The sequence below is a fragment of the Macaca nemestrina genome, chromosome 12 (assembly GCF_043159975.1).
Source record: "Macaca nemestrina isolate mMacNem1 chromosome 12, mMacNem.hap1, whole genome shotgun sequence".
NCBI classification, from domain to species: domain Eukaryota; kingdom Metazoa; phylum Chordata; class Mammalia; order Primates; family Cercopithecidae; genus Macaca; species Macaca nemestrina.
In genome coordinates, this window is record NC_092136.1 from 10,595,338 (window position 1) to 10,615,816 (window position 20,479).

The 20,479-nt window shown below is 52.3% G+C and overlaps 1 protein-coding gene across 4 annotated transcripts; it reads right to left on the reverse strand.

Moving 5' to 3' along the window:
* Window positions 1-167: 167 nt before the first annotated feature.
* On the reverse strand, window positions 168-15,967 carry SPINDOC (spindlin interactor and repressor of chromatin binding). 4 transcript variants are annotated; one of them, XM_011720539.3, is made up of 7 exons: window positions 15,527-15,967; window positions 10,913-11,242; window positions 10,682-10,831; window positions 10,399-10,524; window positions 10,051-10,251; window positions 6,525-6,582; window positions 168-958 (listed from the first exon to the last, which is right to left on the reverse strand). In XM_011720539.3, exons 1-7 carry the CDS (start codon window positions 15,651-15,653, stop codon window positions 826-828), a joined length of 1,125 nt encoding a protein of 374 aa, XP_011718841.1. In that variant the 5' UTR covers window positions 15,654-15,967; the 3' UTR covers window positions 168-825. The 4 variants fall into 4 exon arrangements, with proteins under 4 accessions (XP_011718841.1, XP_011718840.1, XP_011718842.1 ...); XM_011720540.3 differs by lacking the exon at window positions 168-958 and adding an exon at window positions 5,737-6,176 and having other exon boundaries at window positions 15,527-15,966; XM_011720538.2 differs by lacking the exon at window positions 6,525-6,582 and having other exon boundaries at window positions 15,527-15,966.
* Between the last annotated feature and the right edge of the window lie 4,512 nt (window positions 15,968-20,479).

Genomic DNA, 20,479 nt, shown 5'->3' on the forward strand with positions numbered 1-20,479 from the left:
TGGGCTCCACAGAGGCCTGCCCTGGTGCTGTCCCCACCTTCGGGAGAGGTGGCTCCCCGGCTCCCCCTAAGACCATCTTCCAACCCTCCTGCCCCTCAAGGTTGCTCTAGGCAGCCAGGTATCCTGCTAGCAAACCCCTTTCCCCAATGATGGCCCAGACGGAACTCTTAATAAAAAAAAATAATTTATTGTCAACAAAGGTGATATATACAACAGGAAAACAGATGTAAATGAGAACAGGAGTGAATGGGGTGCCCAGGCCCAGCTTCAGGCCTCTGCAGGGGTGGGACAGGAAGAGGTAATGGAGGCCTCCTGGTTTAGGAGCCTGAACAAGTGGGGAGGGGAGGTGTCCCCCGAGGTAGTGGGAATCAGTTCAAACCCCCTTATGACCACTCTTGTGTAAGGCACTGTGCCAAGGGAGAATGGTGGGGAGCGGGGGGAGGGTGGGAGGAGGTCACGGGGGACAGAGAGGTGGGGGTCAGCGAAGGACTGGGGTAGGTGTTCTCCACAGGCCCAGTGCCCTACTGCACAACAGCCTCAACCACCCTTGCCGACCTCAGGCCTGGCCAGGAACAGACACTTTTCAGTGCCCCGAAATAACAGTGGATGTTGCCCCAGCCCCCTCCTGCCCTGGCACTTGTTTCTACTCTCTCCACCAGATGGGTGAGCCAGGCAGCTCTGAGTTATAAGCCACAGGGGGACGCTGCCTCCTCCCTCCCCCCCCCCCTCCCCAGGAAAGCAAGAATTTACACCCCATTCCCTTTCTCTGGCTTCCCCGCCACAGTGGTGCTGGATTCTGACAGAACCGTGGGCCAGTCTGAGGTGTCACCTGCTCCCACACGCTTGGTGCCCTGGGGGTGCCTGGACCAGTCTTGCAGGAGGCTGACCGCTGGGGGCTCCTCCATCCGCACGCGGATAACCTGGAGATCCAGTGTCCCGCGGAGCCCCGGAGGGGGAGCTGGGCAGGGATGAGAGCAGAGAGCAGTCAGAGCCTCCCAGACACCCCACCACGAGGATGCTCCCTGGAAGCTCTGCAAACTGTACCCCCATTTCCAGGGCTTTCATTATGTCCACAGCCCAGTGCCTGGCATGAGGGGAAGTCCAAGGATGGCAGGAAGCTCCACTCCTGGGTGATCAAGGACTGCCACCGGCTAGAAAATGAGGCTCACAGCCTCCCTAGGGATAAGCCACATGAAGCCAGGCAGCCTTCCTCCTGCGTGTATTTCGGCACAGGGTGCCTGGTGCTGCGTGCCTCTCCCCGTAACTCCTACCTGCAGCCAACTCCATTTTATCTCAAACTTACTGGGCATCCTAGCCTAACGCGTTCTGCCTGAGTGGGGCAGAGGTGATGCGGTGGGAACACCCAGAACAAATCTGAGGCATAGCTGTGCCCACCAAGGAGTTCATGAGGGACTACAAAGGGTGGAGAAAAGACCCCTGGTGAACTTCCACCAGGCTCTTCATCTCCTGAGTGTCAACACCGACATCACCAAGATCAGGCGTCCACCTTAGCAGTATGGAGAAGGCACTCACTGGCCTCGAGGCAGACGAAAGAGGACTGAGGACTGCCGTGGCTGCACGCAGCCATAAAAACCAAGCATGCAATAGGGATGTGTGCAAAAGTTACGTTACAATAGGGCTGGGAGTGGTGGCTCCTGCTTGTAATCCCAGCACTTTGGGAGGCGAAGGTGAGCAGATCACTTGAGGTCAGGAGTTTGAGACCAGTCTGGCCAACACAGAGAAACCCTTTATCTACTAAAATACAAAGAAATCAGGCAGGCATAGTGGTGCACCCCTCTAATCCCAGCTACTCAGGAGGCTGAGGCGGGAGAATTGCGTGAACCCAGGAGGCAGAGGTTGCAGTGAGCCAAGATCACGCCACTGCACTCCAGCCTGGAAGACAGAGCAAGACTGTCTCAAAAAAAAAAAAAAAAAAAGTTACATTACATTGAAAGGCAAAAACAGAAAATGGTGATTTCAACTACTGCACTGTCTATATTGGGAAGGATTCATTTGTGTGTGTTCCTTTTCTACCCTGTTTTTATTTTTTTTAATTTTTTTTTTAATTTTTTATTTTTTTTTATTTTTTTTGAGACGGAGTCTTGCTCTGTCACCCAGGCTGGAGTGCAGTGGCCGGATCTCAGCTCACTGCAAGCTCCGCCTCCCGGGTTTACACCATTCTCCTGCCTCAGCCTCCCGAGTAGCTGGGACTACAGGCGCCCGCCACCGCGCCCGGCTAGTTTTTTGTATTTTTAGTAGAGACGGGGTTTCACCGTGTTAGCCAGGATGGTCTCGATCTCCTGACTTCGTGATCCGCCCGCCTCGGCCTCCCAAAGTGCTGGGATTACAGGCTTGAGCCACCGCGCCCGGCCTCTACCCTGTTTTTAGAGACACGATTATTTACAATGTGGCAGAGAAAACAGGTACAATTTTGCTGTGCAATGTGCTGGAATTTAAAATGACTTAGTGGCTGCCACGGAATTTTTAACACCTACCAAATTCTATTCTGTGTTCCCAGAAGCTGGTTTGTCTCCCCGATAAACTATATGCTCCCTGAAGGAACACTGAATCCCATTTGTTCATTAATTCGACAATAATTCATTGAGCACTATCTGCCCAAGGCTGTTTGGATTGCCAGGGGTACAGCGGTGAATGGAGCTGCCTAAGTGGCCTTCTGGGACTTCACATTCTAGTTATCAGAGCCAATAAATAGGATAAACAAATAAAAAATGCAGTATGTTATATATGGACAGACGCAAAGTAGCAAAGTACACCAGGGAAAGGAGATAGGATAGCAGAGAGCTGACAGGGGACTGGAGACACAGAGGGAGTGAGGAGCCAGCTGGGCAGACGGGTGAAGAAACAATATTTTGAGCACAGGGAAGAGCAAATGTGGACCCCCTGGTGGAGCACGCTGGCTTCCCCAGGAACAGCAAGGCCAGCGCCTGTGCAGGGAGTGGGGTGTGGGGTAGAGGTCAGGAGCCTGGGGGGAGCGCACTGGTCACCATGAAGGCTCTGGCTTTTATCTGGAGTGCAACAGGAGCAGCACAGGAAGGCCGGGAGTAGAGGAGTGACTGGATCTGACTTGTGTTCTCAGTAGGGACACTCTGGCTGCTACAGGAGAGGAGAGGATAGCGGGCAAAGCTCAGCAGCCAGGAGACCTGGCTTAGCTTTGTTACAGGAACCAGGTGAGAGAGCAGGCCCCGACTAGGGCAGTGGCAGTGGATGTGGTGACAGCAGTGTGAGCTCTGAACTTGTTTTGGAGGATCGACTGCTGGACAGATGCTGGGTTGGAGAAAGAAGAGGATGACTGTGTGGGTGTGGCCACAGCAAACTGAAGCCTGGGGCTGCCTGTTCACTGGGAAAGGGAAGATTGTGGAGTCTGTGGGTGGGGTGCATTGGGGAGACTGGGGGTTCCGTTTCAATGTGCCGAGATTTTTTTTTTTTTTTTTTTGAGGCAGAGTCTCACTCTGTCGCCAGGCGGGAGTGCAGTGGCACAATGTTAGAGATCTTTTAGACAACCATGTAGAGACGTCACCTGGGCAACTGGAAAAGAGGATGGAACCAGGAAGGAGCAGCCAAGGTGGGCATTATGAGCACACACATGGCATCGAAAGCTGTGAACCTGGATGAGATCTCCCAGGGAGCGCGTACGGATACTGACCTATGGCTGGGGATACTTAAGCACTTACTCATTCACCAAACACATAAGCTGGGCCTATGCTGTGCCAGGCACTGTTCTGGCTACTGTGCATATCACAGTGCAGGAAGCAAACACCGTAACCTGCAGACCCTTACATTCTAGAAAGGGAAAGGCAGACAACGGTATGACATGTTCCAACTCTGGGAGCTGAGAAGGAGCGGCAAGAGAAACTGAGAAGGAACAGCTAGTGAGGGAAGAAGAACACCAGGCAAACAGCTGCCTGAAAAGCCAAGGGAAGAAAGCTGTCTCCAGGAAGGAGTGATCGGCCCACTGTAACCGCCAGATCAGAAAGAGAAGGACCGGCCAGGCGCGGTGGCTCACGCCTGTAATCCCAGCACTCTGGGAGGCCGAGGCGGGCGGATCACCTGAATTCAGGAGTTTGAGACTAGCCTGACCGACATGATGAAACCCTGTCTCTACTAAAAATACAAAATTAGCTGGGTGCAGTGGCGCATGCCTGTAATCCCAGCTACTTGGGAGGCTGAGGCAGGAGAATCGCTTGAACCCAGGAAGTGGAGGTTGCAGTGAGCTGAGATCGCACCACTGCACTTCGGCCTGGGCGACAAGAACGAAACTCCATCTCAAAGAAAAAAAAAAAAAAAAAAAAGGACTGCCAGGCACGGTGGCTCATGCCTGTAATCCCAGCACTTTGGGAGATCGAGGCAGGTGGATCACAAGGTCAGGAGTTTGAGACCAGCCTGGCCAACACAGTGAAACCTCGTCTCTACTAAAAATACAAAAATTAGCTGGGCGTGGTGGCAGGCGCCTGTAATCCCAACTACTTGGGAGGCTGAGGCAGGAGAATCATGTGAAACTAGGAGGTGGAGGTTGCAGTGAGCCGAGATCATGCCACTGCACTCCAGCCTGGGCAACAGAGCTAGACTCCGTCTCGGGAAAAAAAAAAAAGAAAGAGAAGGACCAAGAACAGACTATTGAATTTTATGGAAGTCAACGGCGACCTTGCCAAAGAGGCAATTTTCGTGTGGAGTGCTGAGGATGAATTCCAGAGAGATGGGAGGCAGCTGCTACAGAAAACACAGTCCGGCTTTACTGAAAAGGTACAGGGACAAATGAGACAGTGGCTACAGGGACAAGGGGCTAAGAAGGAAGAAATAATAACTTTGTATAGGCTGATAGGGAAGACCCAGGGGGCAGTGTGACAAGGGGGAGGTAGGATGAGCTTTAGTGACGAGGACAGGGGCTAGCTTTTGCTAGGAGCAGTTCAGTTACATGAGCTAGAGAGAAGGCATGGAATTCAGCCTGGGTGCTGGAGGGAAGGGAGTTGGGGGCAGGGGACACTGCTCGAAGGCAAGGTTCTGAGTGGGCAGAGTGGAAATACACCAGGCTGCCAGGTGTAATGGCTCACGCCTGTAATCCCAGCACTTTGGGAGGCTGAGGTGGGCAGATCATTTGAGGTCAGGAGTTCAAGACCAGCCTGGCCAACATGGTGAAACCCCGTCTCTACTAAAAATACAAAAATTAGCTGGGTGTGGTGGCGGGCGCCTATAAGGCAGGAGAATCACTTGAACCTGGGAGGCGGAGGTTGCAGTGAGGCTAGATTGCACCATTGCACTCCAGCCTGGGTGACAGAGACTCCGTCTCAAAAAACAAACAAACACACACCCCTGTGAAACTCACACTCACACTTATGTACACGCATGCTCGCTCTCTCACTCCGCTACCTCCCTGGTCCAGCCTGCAACATAGGATCTGGCCAAGGTATCCTAAGCCAGATCCCTAGGTTCTACTCAAACTAACATCAGTGAGGGCCACGCGCGGTGGCTCATTCCTGTAATCCCAGCACTTTGGGAGGCCGAGGAGGGCGGATCACGAGGTCAGGAGATTGAGACCATCCTGGCTAACACGGTGAAACCCCGTCTCTACTAAAAATACAAAAAATTAGCCGGGTGTGGTGGTGGGCGCCTGTAGTCCCAGCTACTTGGGAGGCTGAGGCAGGAGAATGGCGTGAACCCGGGAGGTGGAGCTTGCAGTGAGCCGACATCGTGCCACTGCACTCCAGCCTGGGTGACAGAGCGAGACTCCGTCTCAAAAAGAAAAAAAAGAAAGAAAAAGAAAAACACCAGCGAGACAGAGAGGCTCCTCTTTCCATTACTTGTCAGTGGGTCACTGTGGCCCACCTCCTCTCCTGGCCTGGATACTGTCCCCATCCTTCTCCGGCAAGGTCCTTAGAAAGTTCTAGTCTTCCCGGACCACCTCACATTCACATTCATCAGCTCAGCTAACCTGACCATGGGTGGCCTTTTCCAACTGTTAAATCCATGATTTTTACACCTCTAATGTTTTTTAAAGTGTCAGGATCTTTATTTAAATAAAGTCTTCAGAGAACTTCAATACGTACATAACAACACATAAAGTAGAGACATTCTGGTCGAAGCCTCACAGGTTTCTGAGAAATCTGTCCAAGCTTTGGGTTCGTGAGACCGTCTGAAACCACAGGTCCAGAGCCTCTGCTCTGCAAAGAACCGCCACAGGGGCCGTGGTTTTTAAAGATTTACTGCCTCCAGCCTAAACTCCTGGACACAGAGTTTTGGAGGACAAAGGCTGTCTCACTCTCGCCATCTCCCAGGGTGCTTCCCTTGGGCACAGCCTCCAGGAACACTTGTGAATCACTTAGGTCTCTTCTGTGGTTTCCCAAGCATCTCCAGCCTCCATGAAGGCTGCCACTGCTGACAACACCCGACAATCGCCTCTGCCCCTCTCAGATCACTCAAGCAGCCTGCTGAAGCCCCTTGCTCTCAGACTCTGCCCTCTCACCCCAAAGAAACCTACAATCTCAGGGATTCTCTTCTCATCTACTCACCACTCCAGATAGGTGGAGTTTGCGCACAGGGTACCCCAGGACTCGAAATGAAGGCTCCCTTTCGAGAATGAAACCAGAAGACCCATTAGACAGTGGAAGAGGTCAGCCATTTAGAGCAGGGATCCACCGGAGAGAACCAGGAGACTCGGGACACGTTCAAGTCCAAGCAGCACACACGGTCTCAGGGAGCCAGGAATGGAATGTGACTCAAGCTGAAACTTGAGACAGTTAAAACTGTGATCTATGTGAAGGGGTGAGGCCTGCCTCGAGATCAGAAAAAGGGGGGCCCAAATTTAGGCAAATAAATAAAAGCAACTACGCACACATGCGAACACACAGAGAGCTCTCTCTGAAGGATACCAACCAAATTAAGAGTATTATAGCAGTGAACACAAAGAAAAACCTTGTGAGGGGTGAGTGGAGTGTGACTAAAGGAGTGTGTAATACGCTGACTTTTTTTTGTTTTTTTTGTTGTTGTTGTTTTGTTTTTTGAGACCGTCTAGCTCTGTTGCCCAGGCTGGAGTACAGTGGTACAATCTGACTGGAGTACAATCAGAATTTATTGCAGCCTCAAATTCCTGGGCTCAAGTGATCCTCTTGCCTTAGGCTCTAGCCTTAGTAGGGACTAGAGGTGCACACCAACATGTCCAGTTAATTTTAAAATTTTTCTATAGAGATGGAGTCTCCTTATGTTGCTCAGGTTGGTCTCGGATGCCTAGCCTCAGGCAATCTTCCCACTTTGGCATCATCCCAAAGTGCTGGGAATGACAGGTGTGAGCCACTGTGCCTAGCCAAGGCTTTTTTCTTTATGCAAAAAAGCACACCTGTCATCCCAGAACTTTGGGAGGCCCAGGTTGGAGGATTGCTTGCGCCCAGGAGTTGGAGACCAGCTTGGGCAACACAAGGAAAACCTGTCTCTACAAAAAATTTAAAAATTAGCCTGGTGTGGAGATGCAAGCCTGTGGACCCAGCTACTCAGGAGGCTCTGGCAGGATAGTTTGAGCCTGGGAGTTTGAGGCTGCAGTGAGCTATGATGGCGCCACTGTACTCCAGCCGGGGCAGGGTCTCTATCTCTTTTTTTTTTTTTTTTTTTTTTTTGAGACGGAGTCTCGCTCTACCGCCCAGGCTGGAGTGCAGTGGCCGGATCTCAGCTCACTGCAAGCTCCGCCTCCCGGGTTCACGCCATTCTCCTGCCTCAGCCTCCCGAGTAGTTGGGACTACAGGCGCCTGCCACCGCGCCCGGCTAGTTTTTTGTATTTTTTAGTAGAGACGGGGTTTCACCGTGTTAGCCAGGATGGTCTCAATCTCCTGACCTCGTGATCCGCCCGTCTCGGCCTCCCAAAGTGCTGGGATTACAGGCTTGAGCCACCGCGCCCGGCCTTAGGGTCTCTATCTCAAAAAACAAAAACAAAAACAAAAACAAAAGCACATCTGCTTTTCGAGAGCCCTATTCTCAGGAGAGCCTCCAGCCACCTCGTTGGCCATCATCTATGGCTCTAGTTCCAAACACACATTTCAGACAAGTTGGTACAAGGAGACATGCACCCCTGACCCACTCACTTCTTCAAGAAGCATTTCCTGACCGCCTATAAACTATGCTTGGCATGGAGAGGTGAACAGACGACTAGGCTCGGTCTCTGCCCTGCTGGACTACATTCCAGGCTCATCCTAATTCTGTCTGCTGGGTCACGTGTGATTGGCAGAACGATGCCCCTCACCCCCCACCAGATGTTCATGTTCTAATCCCTGGAACCTGTGAATGTTTTGTTACATGGCAAAGGGGAATGAAGGCTACAGATGAAATTAAGGTTGCTCATCAGCGGACTAAAAAAGAGATTATCCTGGACTATCTGAGTGAGCCCAATATAATCATGAGGGTCCTTGAATGGGGAAGACGCAGATAAGCCGGAACCCAGGGCAGTATCTGAGAAAGACTCTACTAGCCTCTGCTGGCTTTGAAGATGGAAGGAGGCCACAAGCCAAGAAATGCAGGCAGCCTCTAGGAGCTGGGCAAGGCAAGAAAATAGATTTTCCCCTAGAGCTTCCAGGAAAGAACATAGCCCTGCCAACACCTTCGATTTTAGCTCAGTGAGACCCATTTTGGACCTCTGACCTCCAGAATTGTGAAATAAATTTGTGTTTTGTTTTGATTTTAGGGAGGGTCTCATTCTGTCGTCCAGGCTGGAGTGCAGTGGTGTGATTGTAGCTCATTGCAGCCTTGAACTCCTGGGCTGAAATAATCTTCCTGTCTCAGCCTCCCAAGTGGCTGGGACTACTGGCACAAGCCATGTGTGTTGTTTCAAGCCACTACATTTGTGTGATTTGTTACAGCAGCAAATAGGAAACTGACATAAGGACCATGGGGAAGAAGGAACCATTTCTTTGAGAAATGGTTTTCCCTTTTGGAAAAAGGAATGGACATCTGCCTTTCTCTACAAGCTATTTTTGTAAGGGCCAAATAAACTATATGTAACTTTTTTTTTTTTTTTTTTTTTTTTTGGGGAGACAGACTTTCACTCTGTTGCCCAGGCTGAGTGCAGTGGCACAATCTCACTGCAACTTCTACCTCCCAGGTTCAAGCGATTCTCCTGCCTCAGCCTTCCAAGTAACTGGGATTAGAGGTGCCTGCCACCATGCCTGGTGATGTGCCCGCCTCTGCCCACCTCAGCCTCCCAAAGTGCTGGGATTCCAGGCGTGAGCCACCGCGCCTGGCCTTGTATGTAAGCTTCTTAAACTCAGTAGGACACCAAACAACACAAGCACCTACGGCTATTATGAGGCAATTTACTGAGCTGGTGTCCCCTGGAGGTGTCTGTCCACTGCTCATCTCGTCTATTCCCTGGACATCTAACTGAATTGTTGAGTGGCCCCATCTGGGCCTCAGCACCACCAAGGTAAGGTGGGCACCCCTCAGGCTCTAGCTAGAACAAACTGCCTGTATGGAAATCAGTATCAGTCTCCTGGGAAACACTGGCCTTGGTCATTGGAAATCCAATGACCAATTCCAGGAAACAAGGAAACACTAAGAAAAGCCCACCTGGCCAGGTGTGGTGGCTCACACCTGTAATCCTAGCACTTTGGGAGGCTGAGGCAGGTGGATCACCTGAGGTCAGGAGTTTGAGACCAGCCTGGCCAACATGGCAAAACCCTGTCTCTACTAAAAATACAAAATTTAGCCAGGCGTGGTGGCGCACACCTGTAATCTCAGCTATAAGGGAGGGTGAGGCAGGAGAATTGCTTGAACCTGGGAGGCAGAGATTGTAGTGAGCTGGGCTTGTACCACTACACGCCAGCCTGGGCAACAGAGCAAGATTCCGTCTCAAAAAACAAACAAAAAAAGAAAAGCTCAGCTTTCGGGCCAGCCTCCCTCATCATTCAGATCCCCCTGTCCCGGCCCCGTGTCCCAGGAAACCTGGGCACCACCCACCCCTACCCTGGGCTCTGCCACAGAGCAGCCTCGTGGAGGCCCGGCCTAGGAGCGCTGCCTGAGAGGCCTCCACTGTGCTTCCCTCTCAGGAGGGCTCACCTGGAGAGGGGCTCTCTGCCTGGGGAAGGCCTCCTTCTGCCTCTTCCCTGTCTTTGGGTGAGTCCTTGCTGTCTGGGCCCCTGAGCTGGGTGTGGGAGAAGAGCTGCAGGACGAAGCCGGCGGGGAAGCTGCCATCAGTGAAGTGTCGGACCTCGGCTGGTGCTGCGAAAGTCTCTGTGGGTGAGTCTGGCGATGGGGGCTCTGGAAGGGAGGACAGGATGGAACTGTGAGTGAAAAAGCCTCAGGAGCTGCAGGCGCCCTGTGCCCGAGCCCTGCTCCATCCTCACTGACGCGGATCTCCTCAGAGCACCCGCCAGAGCCCATGCCTCCCCCGGGCCTCCCCTTCACCTGGGTCAGGGTCCAGGTTTTTGGTCATAGGTCTGCCTCTTTTCTTTCTGACTGGCTCTTCCCCCAGGGGCTCCTTCCATCTCTGACCACGGGGCTTCTTATTTCCTGGCTCTGTGGCAGGGACAGCTGCAAAAAGAAAAGACCTCATACCCTTTCTAGGAGGCCATCCTCAAACCCTGCCACCCCAGGGGAAGATACTTGCCCAGAACACAGGGCCTGTATTTCACCCTGTCCCCAAACCCCCCACCTCCACCGGGGCTCACTGGCTTTTCTGCTGACTAACCAGGAAGCTCGAGGGGACGGAGTCCCCTGGGCCGGCTCCTTTTAGGGAGGGATGGGTTATCCTCAGAGTCAAGGAGAACGACGATTTCGGCTGGCATTCTGGCAGGGTCTGGGTTGGAGTCTGGGTCTGGATGGGCATCCTGGCCTGAGTCTGCAGGGAGCAAGAGCACAATGAGCTTCCAGTGCCCCAACAAATCCGACTTCTCCCTTGGCCCACCCCAGGCCCAACTACCTGAGTTGGGTGGGGACGGCTGCTCAGCTCTCACGTCTTGCAAGAGGGCTACCCCTTCACTCCAGGCCTCCAGGATGTTGCTCTTCTCAGAAGGGCTCAGGTCCAAGGTGTGAGGGTGCTGCTCCAAGATGTGTGTGCGAGCCGTGTCGGCCGAGGGTGCCCGGATCTCAGCGCCACACACCATGCACAGCGCCCGCCCGCTGCCTCCTGGGCTGCTGCCCACCAGGAACTCCTGCTCCCAAGACACTTGCTGCTTGGGCTCCTCACAGCCATCACTGCCTGCCTCCAGTGGGCTGGGTCTAGGTGGTGGGGTCTTCTCCTGTTGGGTCACTGCGAGGGGAGAGGGGAAGGGTGTAATCACGAAAGGTGCCCACAACCAACAGCACTTAGCACGTCTCTAGACTCGGTGGTTTGAGTGGGATGGGGGAGGAGAGCATTTCTGTCCAAAGTGTTCTTCTTCCTTCCCCTGGAGCCCACGAGGCACACACCACACTCAACACAGCCAATGTGCCTGGGATCCCACGACCCTCGTGTCTATACTTCCTCTTGATCTAGTCTTGGACCTTAGGACTACACATACTTTCCCAACAGGCTGCGTTCTTGCAGGTCTCCAGCTTTTGCACATCTGTCCAGACCACCGATTTGGCTGGGCAACGTTGTCCCTGCGAAGCTTTCTGGAAACCCAATCCCTGACAATAGATTTCATCCACATCTGACTTCTATGCTTTCTTGAGGGTGAGGAAGGTAAATTCTTTTAATTTTTAAATGTTATTTATTTATTTATTATTTATTTATTTATTTATTTATTTTTTGAGACGGAGTCTCACGCTGTTGCCCAGGCTGGAGTGCAATGGCGCGATCTCGGCTCACTGCAAGCTCCGCCTCCCGGGTTCCCGCCATTCTCCTGCCTCAGCCTCCTGAGTAGCTGGGACTACAGGCGCCCGCCACCGCGCCCGGCTTTTTGTATTTTTAGTAGAGACGGGGTTTCACTGTGGTCTCGATCTCCTGACCTTGTGATCCGCCCGCCTCGGCCTCCCAAAGTGCTGGGATTACAGGCTTGAGCCACCGCGCCCGGCCATGTTATTTATTTTGAGACAGAGTCTCACTTTGTCACCCAGGCTAGAGTGCAATGGTGCAATCTCAACTCATTGCAGCCTTGACCTCCTGGGTTCAAGCGATCCTCCTGCCTCAGTCCCCCAAGCACCTGGGACTACAGGTGAGTGCCACCATGCCTGGCTAATAATTTTTTTTTTTTAAAGAGATGGGGGACTCATTTTGTCACCCAGGTTGTAGTACAGTGGTGTTATCATAGCTTACTGCTGCCTTGAACTCCTGGACTCAAGGGACCCTCCAGCCTTAGGCACCTGACTGGCTAGGGCTACAGACAGATGCATGCTATCACACCCAGCTAATTCACAACAACAAAAATTTTGTTTAACAGATGGGGTGTTGCTCCGTTGCCCAGGCTGGTCTTGAACTCCCGGGCTCAAGCAATCCTCCTGCTTCAACCTCCCAAAGTGCTGGGATTATAGGCATGAGCCACCGTGCCCGTTCTAAAAGCCACCCCATCCCCTCAGAACTAGCCTCCCTTCTCAGTGCTCACAGAGCACTTACAGCCATGGTTCCACTCCAATTGCTGCCTGATACCTGCTCTTTGTGCACACAGACCATAAACTCTCACAGAGCATCAGCCCTTTCCAGTTCAGCAAGGAAGGCAGCCTTAGACCTGCATCAGCCTGGAAGCTCAGTGCTTTTACGAAGTGCCCATGATCCTTCACGGCTGCATCTCTCTCCTACCCTCCAGAGAGGATGGGACAAAATTAAAACACAGGAGGCCCTAATACCTGGGGGCTGCATGGAAGAGGTGGTATTAGAAATAGGAACCTCGGCCTGCATGGATACAAGAGGTGGTGTCTGAAAGAGATACGAGATACGCCTTCTACCTATCTCTCATGCGACCATGGGCAGAAAACCTGACCTCTCAGGTGCAATCGGCTTTCTTCCCTACCAGTCCTCCAAAACAGCTCTCACCCAAGTCAGCAGCGCTAAACTCTGTGCTCAGTTTCTCAACTTCGTCCTCTACCCATCACTTCTTCAATCTTGATTTTCATCACTTGCGTCTAGGGCATGACCTTCTGTTGGTTCTTCTTTTGCTTCCCTGGCACTCTTTCTCAGTTACGGGTGCTGGTTCTTCCTCATCTCTTCTCAATATTCCCTCTCTTCCTCTGGGTTGTTGCTGAAGAACCATCTCCCCTCACCAGAGCACCCCATTCCCCTTATGGATCATCTCCAACACAGCACACATCACCACCTCATACTTGTTTTTGGGATGTTCACTGCTTGTCTCCTCACCACACCATAGAATCCATGACCATGGCCAGGCGCAGTGGCTCACACCTGAATCCCAGCACTCTGGGAGGCCGAGGCAGGCGGATCACCTGAGGTTGCAAGTTCGAGACCAGCCTGAGCCACAGGGAGAAACCCCATCTCTACTAAAAATACAAAATTAGCTGGGTGTGGTAGCGCATGACTGTAATCCCAGTTACTCGGGAGGCTGACGCAGGAGAATCACTTGAACCCGGGAGGTAGAGGTTGTGGTGAGCCGAGATTGTGCCATTGCACTCCAGCTTGAGCAAAAAGAGAGAAACTCCATCTCAAAAAAAAAAAAAAAAAAAAAGAGAATCCATGACCACACAGATTTCTGATGTTTTACATCCGTATCTCTGGCATCTGTATCTGTATCTCCCGGCATGCAGTGACATTTAGTAATGTGTGATGAGGGACTGACTCGGTTTCCAACCTGCCATCACTGGAGTTTCCCAGGACTCAGTTCTTACACACTTCTCTACTTCCCTCTCATCCCACTGTCTGCCTGCTGGCAATTTCCGTTTACGCCACTAGCCAGATACTCCCAGGAAATCTAGGCTCATGTATCTGCCTGCTTAGTTGACCTCTCCACTTGAATATGTCATAAATAGGCATCTCAAACTTAATTATATTCAAACTTTCATTCCCAGTTTCCCATGAGCACCGCAGCCTTCCCTATCTCAGAAAATGGGAAGGCTGTTCCTCCAGTTGCTCAGGCCAAAAACCTTGAATTCAATCTTTCTTCCACTCTCCACTGAAATCTTTCCAGCAGCTTGTGCTGCCGGACCTTTGCACTTGCTATTCGGCCTGAAATGCTCTTCCTGCAGATACCTGCAAGGTTGGCATCCTCACTTCCTTTGGGTCTGTGCTCAAAATTCACCTTATTAGAGAACACTTTCTGAACCACTCGATATATCCAATTAAACACCCATTCCCCCTTTCTCCTTGTCCTGCTTCAGTGATCTCTGAACCATTTATTGCCACCCAACATACTATACATGAATCTATTTCTCTGTCTTTAGCCATTGGTATATATATGTTCTTCAAGAGTAAGGTTTCAGCTGCTCTGTTTACTGCTACTACTTCCCAGCCTAAAAACACTAGCCTGAACAGCCTAAAGTAGACGTCCAGTGAATATTGGTGGAATGAATTCACCTGTCTATTCCCACCCTAACAGTGGGGTTAAGGCCACCCTTGCAGGGTTGAGAGGATTAACTGAGACAGCCTCTGACAATGCCCAGTGAACACTCAGCAAATATTAGCAGAAGTAGGAAAACAACCTGTCTTTTGGACTACATGCTCCGAGAAGGGAGGTGACCTTTATTTCCCTCATGAATTTTATAACCCTTCCAGTTCCAAAAAGGATGAGAGGCAGTGCAGACAGACATCATTCTGTTCGGCTGAGGTTCAATGAATGGCCTTGCTGCTCTCAACCTCTTCTGGGTACTGTCCCCCCAAAGAAAAGGCGGGTGGGAGAATGGAAAGATATTTGCATTTTCATGCATATTAAGTCTCCCACAAAGATGGCTCTTTGTTTTCTTATGGTTTGCAAGTTCCTGAGGACTAGAAATCGGCGAAGGGGGAGGGGAGAGCGAGTGTTCTCAGACTGTTCTTCCCATCCCCTCCCAAAGCTAATCTCATTCTAGCACTGCACTGCTTTTCCAAACTAGCTGTTGTATGCAGTCCCATTCATCCCTTCTCTCCAGAACCTGACACCTGTGGCTCCTGCAAGTGGAAGGCCCGGGAATGGGGATGAAGCGGGGTGGTGGGCAGGAAAGAGTCATGCTCGGGGAGTCCTTAAAATTCTCCTGGAGGTCGGCAGCGGCGCCCGCCTGTAGCCTCGGGCCTATAGGCTTCGCCGCCCCTCGGCCTAGAACACAGCCCGGCCGTTGTGCTTGCGTGAGACGGCGGCCTCAACCACCCAGCGCCTCTGGGGATCCGGCCTCCGGTGCTGGGCCCGGGAGAGGGGGCGCCTGGGCACCGGAAGATCCGGAGCGTGCGGGGCGTGGATCGAAGTCTCCAGACCCTGGGCGGGGGAAAGGGGGAGGGAGGGGAAAATCGGGGAGGCCTGAGCTTCCAAACCATGGTGGGGGAGGTGCAAGAGCGCGTCCTGGACCCAGATCCGAGAGGGAAGCCTGGGCCCCAGGATGAAGGGGATGAGAAGGTGCCCGGGTCGCGGACCCGACTGGGGAGGGACGGCCCCGGCCCCGCACCGTGACGCGGAAGTGGGATCCCCTCCATCCTCACCTCTGAGCATCGGCTCGGGCCGCGGAATTACGGCCACCACCATGGCCTCCTCCTCGTCCTCCCCTTCCTCGCATTTGAGCGTCACCTCGAAGCAGTCGAGTGCGGCGCCCTCGGCCTTTAGGGCCATGGTGCGGCCGTGGGCGATAGCGGTGGCCGGAGAACTGGCGCGCAGGCTTCGCCGCGCAGCCGGCAACCGCCTCCCGCCTCCTGGCCGGAACAACGCCGGGCCCGCTGCCCGCTCCGCGCAGCCCCCTCCCCGCCACCTGCCCGCCTGCCGCTCGCCGGCCGGCGCTGCGACCGGCGCGTCCGGGCCTCCCCGAGACCTCGGCGCGTCGGGAGCCCGGGCGGGGAGGGCTCAATCCGGGGCCCCTGCCCCCCGCCGCTCCCTTTTATGGAGGCTCATTGTCGGCGCCCGCCCGGCCGGCCAGCCGCGGACCCGCCCCCGATCCCGCGCGACCAATCGCGCGTGGCCCCGCCCCGGGCACGCGGCCCCGTTGGAATCCCTCGACCCAGGAGGCGGCGGGAAGGGCCGAGCGGACCCGGGGCCGCCCAGTGCGCGGAGGCAGAGGGGCCCCCAAAACCCGCACCGCGGACGTCTTAGTCGACTGGCCAAGCCCGGGGGTTTCCCTCCGTTCAGAAGTCAGTTGGGCGTTTCTGCTGGCGTGGAGAGCGCTACCAGGTGCCCCCGGATTTTGATCCGGAGTCGCTTTTGCCTTTCCGTGGACAAGTCTTCCTCCGCCAGCAGATGCCCCGGGCAGGAAGAGAAGCGGTGGGGGAGTGGAAAGGGCCTTGGTATGGAAGCGTAGAGACCGAATTCCTTCTCATGTGCCGGCTCTGTGGCCATGGGCACATTATCTGTTTTATTAGACCGGCTCATCGTTTCTTTCAAAAAGCATTTCGGACCTTTCTGGGAAGGCAAAGAAGAGGAGCGGAGTGGACTGTGAGCGGACGTAAACCACCCCGATGGGTATGATTTCTATTTTTTACACGTGAGTCCAGAGATTTTGTGACCCTCTCCAAGGACATACAGCAATCCCTTGAGAGCCCCAAGACCAGAGTCCAGTTGCCATGACATTGCTTCCCTATAACCACACTCTGGGTGAGCTTTTACTTCTGTGACATGGAATGTGCATCTCCCTCTTCTATAGCAACCCTCATGAGATTTCAGCTCAGAAAATGCAAAATGTCTGACACTGAAAAAACATCTTCAAATGTCGTTATATCAAACCAGACACAGTAGTATTCAGAATCGCGTAGTAGGATGGGGGTATGAGAAGAGGTGTGAACTAGTCTATATGGATTGCAGTCAATTTTTTTTATTATTATTATTTTGAGACAGAGTCTCCCTCTGTCACCAGGTTGGAGTGCAGTGGCGCCATCTTGGCTCACCACAACCTCCGCCTCCCGGGTTCAAGCGATTCTCCTGCCTCTGCCTCCCGGGTAGCTGGGACTGCAGGTACGTGCAACCACGCCCGGCTAATTTTTGTATTTTTAGTAGAGACGGGGTTTCACCATGTTGACCAGGATGGTCTCGATCTCTTGACCTCCTGATCCGCCCGCCTCGGCCAAAGTGGGATTACAGGCCTGAGCCACCGCGGCCGGCCTTGCTGTCTATTTTTAAGGGAATTATTTTGTTGTGTGCAAGTGTATCCGGTATTTTAAAGGTTTTACAATAAAGGTTTTACCAAGCCTGTTTATTTCTACTGAATAGTCATCCTCTACAGTTTGCTACAGATCCCTTCCGTTCCTCTTTGCTCTGCTAGATTGCAGTGGGCTGAGTCTTGTAGGGGGCAGTTTCTCAGGCTCCCAGAGCATCTGGCTTCAGGCCTGCTCGGTTTAGCCAATGGGAGGCAGTGGCAGTAAGAAGAGAAGGCAGGAGGAAAGAAAAAACCAGGGTATTTCTTCTCTTTCTCTCTCTTGCTCAGGCTCAGATGACATCTCCAGCAGCAGATGAGGCCTCTCTGTGGCTCCAGCTCATGGATAGGTAGCTGTGGTCCCAACATCCGTAGGGTGATCCATGCCCCTGGGCTCTATTCAGTCGGCCTCCTCTTTTTGTCCCTGCAGGTTAGGAGTCGTGGGCAGCTTCTTGCTTTTGCTAATCTCTGTACTGCCTCTCTCTGTCCCCTGCTGGGCTTTCCAGACCTCCCATTACCCCTGTTAATCATGTCACCAAAACCCTGCATTACATTCTCTCTGTTTTCAATACTTAAAGTGGTTCCCTCCTGGTGGGGCCCAGTGGCTCACACCTGTAATCCCAGCAGTTTGGGAGGCTGAGGCAGATGGCTCACTTGAGGTCAGGAGTTCGAGACCAGCCTGGCCAACATGGCGAAACCCCGTCTCTACCATAAAAAAGAAAAAAAGAAGAAGAAATTAGCCCAGCATGGTGGTGTGTGCCTGTAATCCCAGCTACTTAGGCGGCTGAGTAAGGAGGATCGCTTAAGCCCAGGAGGCGGAGGTTGCAGTGAGCCAAGATCGTGTGGCTGCACTCAACTGCAGCCTGGGCGACAGAGCTAGACTGTAAAAAAAAAGCGGTCCCTATTTTCCTGTTGAACCTTGAGTGATACACCCAGTATTGTGCCATCCAATTAGTAGACATTATTTCTTTTAGGTCATATTATTCTCAGCTTATAGAGCAGGGTTAGATTACCTGCCCAAGGTAATACAGCAAGAATCTTTCATCCAAGCTAGAGTAATTATTTCCCCCACATTTTAATATCCCTCAAATGGCGATGCTTTCTATAATCAACATCAATATGAAGCTTAGGACTGAAGTTTTAGAACTATCAGGAAAGTGAAAGATGGCTTTTCTGGCATTTAGACTGTGCTGTTACCAGCAGAAGGTAAGCTGTGTTTAGAATGAGACATAGATGAGGCCATTTCATGACCACAAAGTGACTTCACCTTTTTTTTTTTTTTTTTTGAGACAGAATCTCACTCTGTCGCCCAGCCTGGAGCGCAGTGGTGTGATCTCGGCTCACTGCAACCTCTGCCTCCCAGGCTCAAGCAGTTCTCTGCCTCAGCCTCCCAAAGCAGCTGGGATTACAGGCGCCCACCACCACACTTGGCTAATTTTTGTATTTTTAGTAGAGTCGCAGTTTCACCATCTTGTCCAGGCTGGTCTTGAACTCCTGACCTTGTGATCCACCCGCCTTGGCCTCCCAAAGTGTTGGGATTACAGGCGTGAGCCACTGCTCCTGGCCTTTTTTTTTTTTTTGAAACAGTTTTGTTCTTGTTGCCCAGACTGGAGTGCAATGGTGCGATCTCAGCTCACTACAACCTCAGCCTCCCGAGTAACTGGGATTACAGGCATGCGCCATGATGCCGGGCCAATTTTGTATTTTTGGTAGAGACAGGGTTTCTCCATGTTGGTCAGGCTGGTCTCGAACTCCTGACCTCAGGTGATCTGCTCGTCTCAGCCTCCCAAAGTGCTGGGATTATAGGCGTGAGCCACCACTCCTGGCTGACTTTGCCTATTTTTAAAAAAAATAATTTTTTTTTTTTAGAAACAGGGTTTCACCATATTGTCCAGGCTGGACTCAAGCAATCCACCTGCCTCAGCCTCCCAAAGTTCTGGAATCACAGGTGTGTGCCACAGTGCCCGGCCTGACTTCACCTTTTTTGGAGCAATTGCTACTTCTTTTTAGCAAAAATTACTGTAGTCCAGGCTGGGCGTGGTGGCTTACACCTGTAATCTCAGCACTTTGGGAGGCCAAGGTGGGCTGATCACTTGAACCAGGGAGGCAGAGGTTGTAGTGAGTCGAGATCGTGCCACTGCAATCCAGCCTGGGTGACAGAGTGAGACTCCATCTCAAAAAAAAAAAAAAAAAAAAGATACCCAGTTTCTGAACTGCCCCTGTTTCTTGACAGTATTCAATCCTGAACCAGTTCCATATCCCTAATTCCTCCATAGAACTATGGGAACAAGGCCAAATTTAAGGAGTTTCCTGAGGGCGCCCTGAGGGTATCCCTAGGATGTATTCTCCTTCACTGCAGCAAATTAAACCTAATTTTGGTTACAGGTGTATTCCTGGTGGTCATTGGTCACAGGGCTTTGACAACCCCAACCAATTTATTTTGCCTACATTTTCATTTTTATGTATATGAAGAGTGTTATATCATGAAAACCTATGTTAAAGTATCAACAAATCTAGGGCCAGGTGCAGTGGCTCACACCTATAATCCCAGCATTTTTGGAGGCCAAGGCGGGTGGGTCACTTGAGGCCAGGAGTTCGCAGCCAGCCTGGCTAACATGTCCAAACCCAGTTGCTACAAAAATTACAAAAATTAGCTGGGTGGCCGGGCGTGGTGGCACACGCCTGTAATCCCAGCACTTTGGGAAGCCAATTCGGTTGGATCACCTGAGTTTAGGAGTTCGAGACCAGTGTGGCCAACATGGTAAAACCCTGTCTCTACTAAAAATGCAAACAGTTAGTTGGGTGTGGTGGTGGGCACCTGTGATCCTAGCTACTCAGGAGGCTGAGGCAGGAGAAGCGCCTGAACCCAGGAGGCGCGGGTTGCAGTGAGCCGGGATTGCGCTATTGTACTCTAGCCTGGGCAACAAGAGGGAAACTCCATCTCAAAAAAAAAAAAAAAAAAAAAAAATTGCCGGGCACAGTGGCTCACGCCTCTAATCCCAGCACTTTGGGAGGCTGGGGCGGGGGAATCACCTGAGGTCAGGAGTTCAAGACCATCCTGGCTAACATGGTGAAACCCCATCTGTCTTAAAAGTACAAAAAATTAGTCAGGTCTGGTGGCGTGCGCCTGTAATCCCAGCTACTCAGGAGGCTGAGGCAAGAGAATCACTTGAACCCAGGAGGTGGAGCCTGCAGTGAGCTGAGATTGGGCCATTGCACTCCAGCCTGGGCAACAAGAGCAAAACTCCGTTTCAAAAAAAAAAAAGGCCGGGCACTGTGACTCACGCCTGTAATCCCAGCACTTTGGGAGGCCGAGGTG